Source organism: Culex quinquefasciatus, chromosome 3 (assembly GCF_015732765.1).
Source record: "Culex quinquefasciatus strain JHB chromosome 3, VPISU_Cqui_1.0_pri_paternal, whole genome shotgun sequence".
Lineage (NCBI taxonomy): Eukaryota > Metazoa > Arthropoda > Insecta > Diptera > Culicidae > Culex > Culex quinquefasciatus.
Genome location: NC_051863.1, coordinates 80,477,418 through 80,479,819, shown reverse-complemented (window position 1 = coordinate 80,479,819; position 2,402 = coordinate 80,477,418). Strand labels below are relative to the sequence as shown.

Sequence of the window (2,402 nt, the reverse complement as noted above, 5' to 3'; positions counted from 1 at the left end):
TAGTTAACTTAATATAAACGTTGTTTTTTTTTCGTAAAAACTATATCAGTAACTTTAGTGATGGTACATGTAACGTACAAATAAAGTTTAAACAACTAAAATATGATTTTAACAAGAAAAACTATGACTAACAAAGTCACCCCGCAATTTAAACTAAGAGTTTTTAACGTAACTATTTTTCTAAACACTATTGAAAAAAATAATTTTTCAAGTGAATGTTTAAAAAAAATAATCTTGAGAAAAACTTTACCTGTTGGAAAATATTCCAAAATGAAATTGAAATCCTATCAAAGTCACCCCGGTTTACGGTACACATCATAAGTATTTAAAATAACAAACCAGTTTAAATCAGCCTCCAAATGTTAAAAGGCAGTCTCGTTTATAAAACACAAAACGGTGGTTCCGGATGTGATTGCTCTAACAAACCCGAAATTATTCTAATTTCGGTCATTAGTGTACGATAACATCTTAATCAGAACAGTATAAAATTCGGCACATCAGAGCTTTTTTCTAAAAGTAGTGTATCAAACAGTGAAACAGAAACTATGGCTAGATACATAGCAGTTGCGATCGCTCTTTCTATTCTGGAAATGGTTGAGTATTACTGAACATGTTGTTGGATTTATAAGAATTTCTTTTTTATAGGTGACGTGCACAGTACGGTTCTCAAATCTTTCCTACGAATTGAATCCGGAATATATAAAAGGAACAATCAATGTTAAAATTGATAAGGAAGTGTATTCCATTGGATTGAATGCTGACGTGTTAAAGCGAATTGATGGAATGTTTTGGGTTAATACAACAACATTCAACGTGGCACTTCAAACTAACTTATTTTTGTTCCAAACTTATAGGTAATGCCCGTTTTCTCCAAGAAAATAAAAGACAGTTATGTTCCGTTGGTCGATTTGAAATTGGATACATGTAAAACTGATCCCACCTTAGCGGAAAATCCAGTGATTCGTTTGATAGCAGCAGAAGCAAGGAAGTTTGTTAGTTTTGGATTGATGTGTCCTTATGAGCCCGTAAGTTCCAACTGTAGTGATTATTGTGACTCTGGGGTTTTTGTTTAGCATTGAATTCAAAATCTGAATTTTCTCTTTAGGGACACTACACAGTGAATGATTTCACCATCGACAACAGCAACGCTATGATAAACTTCATCCCCAAAGGAAGCTACCACGTGAGCATCAATACACACCATCAATCTTTCGGAAGCAACGACCTGAACAAAGTGATGAGCTTGTCATTTTACGCCGATTTTGAGTAGGAGTAACGCCTCTTCCGGTGGATTTCGTTCAGATGGTGGTTGGGTAATAGATGACATTGCAATAAAATCATGAGTATAAATCTACAGTGATGTGAAATTTATTCAAATATTTCTGTGAAGAATGCTGGTTCCCTTTTTTCTGAACACTCGTGCTTTTGAAACAACAGCAAAAATTTCATCGGGACGCACGTTAGATAATAATATACACCGACCAAATAATTAGACTTGAGTTGTTCGAAAGGTGAATGAAAAAATCACATCGAAACTAAATAATTAAACATCTTTTGTGACAGTATGCACCTTTCACACCCAACTCTACAGCCTGATTGCCATGTTCACTTAACCGAGAAAATCAGTACTATTGCCCCCGTAAGGGAGGAAGCTCGTTCTATGAAAGCATCCTCCTCCTCCTCCACTTTAAACCGGTAGGTATACGGGCTGCACCGGTTCAGAGAGTTCTTATGCCATTAGCATCAGGGTCCCGTCCTCTCGGCTGTTATTAATGACTTTTCCATTTAATACTGTCCAAAGCTAAATTGATTTTATTTGTTTTGGGACGTGTAAACACTGAATTTAATTCTGTTTCATTTCAATCAATTTCAATTTTTCGCTACGCCTTTGGTGTACCTTCCCAGGAGAAATAGTGTTTGGGAAAAGAGAGTGGCACCGACCGACCGGTCGAAAGCTAACACTACTGACTGGATGTTCTCGGGCCGTCCCTGTCGTGTCCTGTCCTGCCTGGGCTATGGCCATCGCTACGTTCCGTTCGGTTGATGCTTGTGTCAGCCATCGACGGCTCAGGAAGGATTCAAACGGCCCTCGTTGGAAGCTTTATACATTGTACGGGGCAACGTGTAGATGTGTGTATGATATAGGGCATTCCGGTGGAATATTCCCTGAAGCCTTTAATAGCTATTAGCGTTGATGAGGGCTGATTGTATTAGGTACACTGAATGGACTTGTCACACTATTATAGTTAAACAGAACTCTGAACGAGCTAGTTTTTGATAAGTCAGACATGTTTTGAAGTTTCACAAAGTTCATCAATTTAAAGCTGGACCATACATAGTCATACATACATGCATACAACCCACGTCAATCAAATAGGACCAACATCAAAATGATCCGATTT

The 2,402-nt window shown here is 37.4% G+C and overlaps 1 protein-coding gene across 1 annotated transcript; it reads left to right on the top strand.

The window, feature by feature from the left end:
* Positions 1–378: 378 nt before the first annotated feature.
* Positions 379–1,354, top strand: LOC119770290. The gene is made up of 4 exons (XM_038264891.1): positions 379–593; positions 646–792; positions 855–1,025; positions 1,106–1,354. Exons 1-4 carry the CDS (start codon positions 546–548, stop codon positions 1,268–1,270), a joined length of 531 nt encoding a protein of 176 aa, XP_038120819.1. The 5' UTR covers positions 379–545; the 3' UTR covers positions 1,271–1,354.
* The last annotated feature ends 1,048 nt before the right edge of the window (positions 1,355–2,402 follow it).

Bases quoted from the DNA above. Each gene is read 5' to 3' on its own strand.
- LOC119770290 (XM_038264891.1), top strand. From the start codon at position 546: ATGGCTAGATACATAGCAGTTGCGATCGCTCTTTCTATTCTGGAAATG. The intron at 594-645 runs GTTGAGTATTAC...TCTTTTTTATAG, and splicing joins CTCTTTCTATTCTGGAAATG to GTGACGTGCACAGTACGGTT. The intron at 1,026-1,105 runs GTAAGTTCCAAC...TTTTCTCTTTAG, and splicing joins TGATGTGTCCTTATGAGCCC to GGACACTACACAGTGAATGA.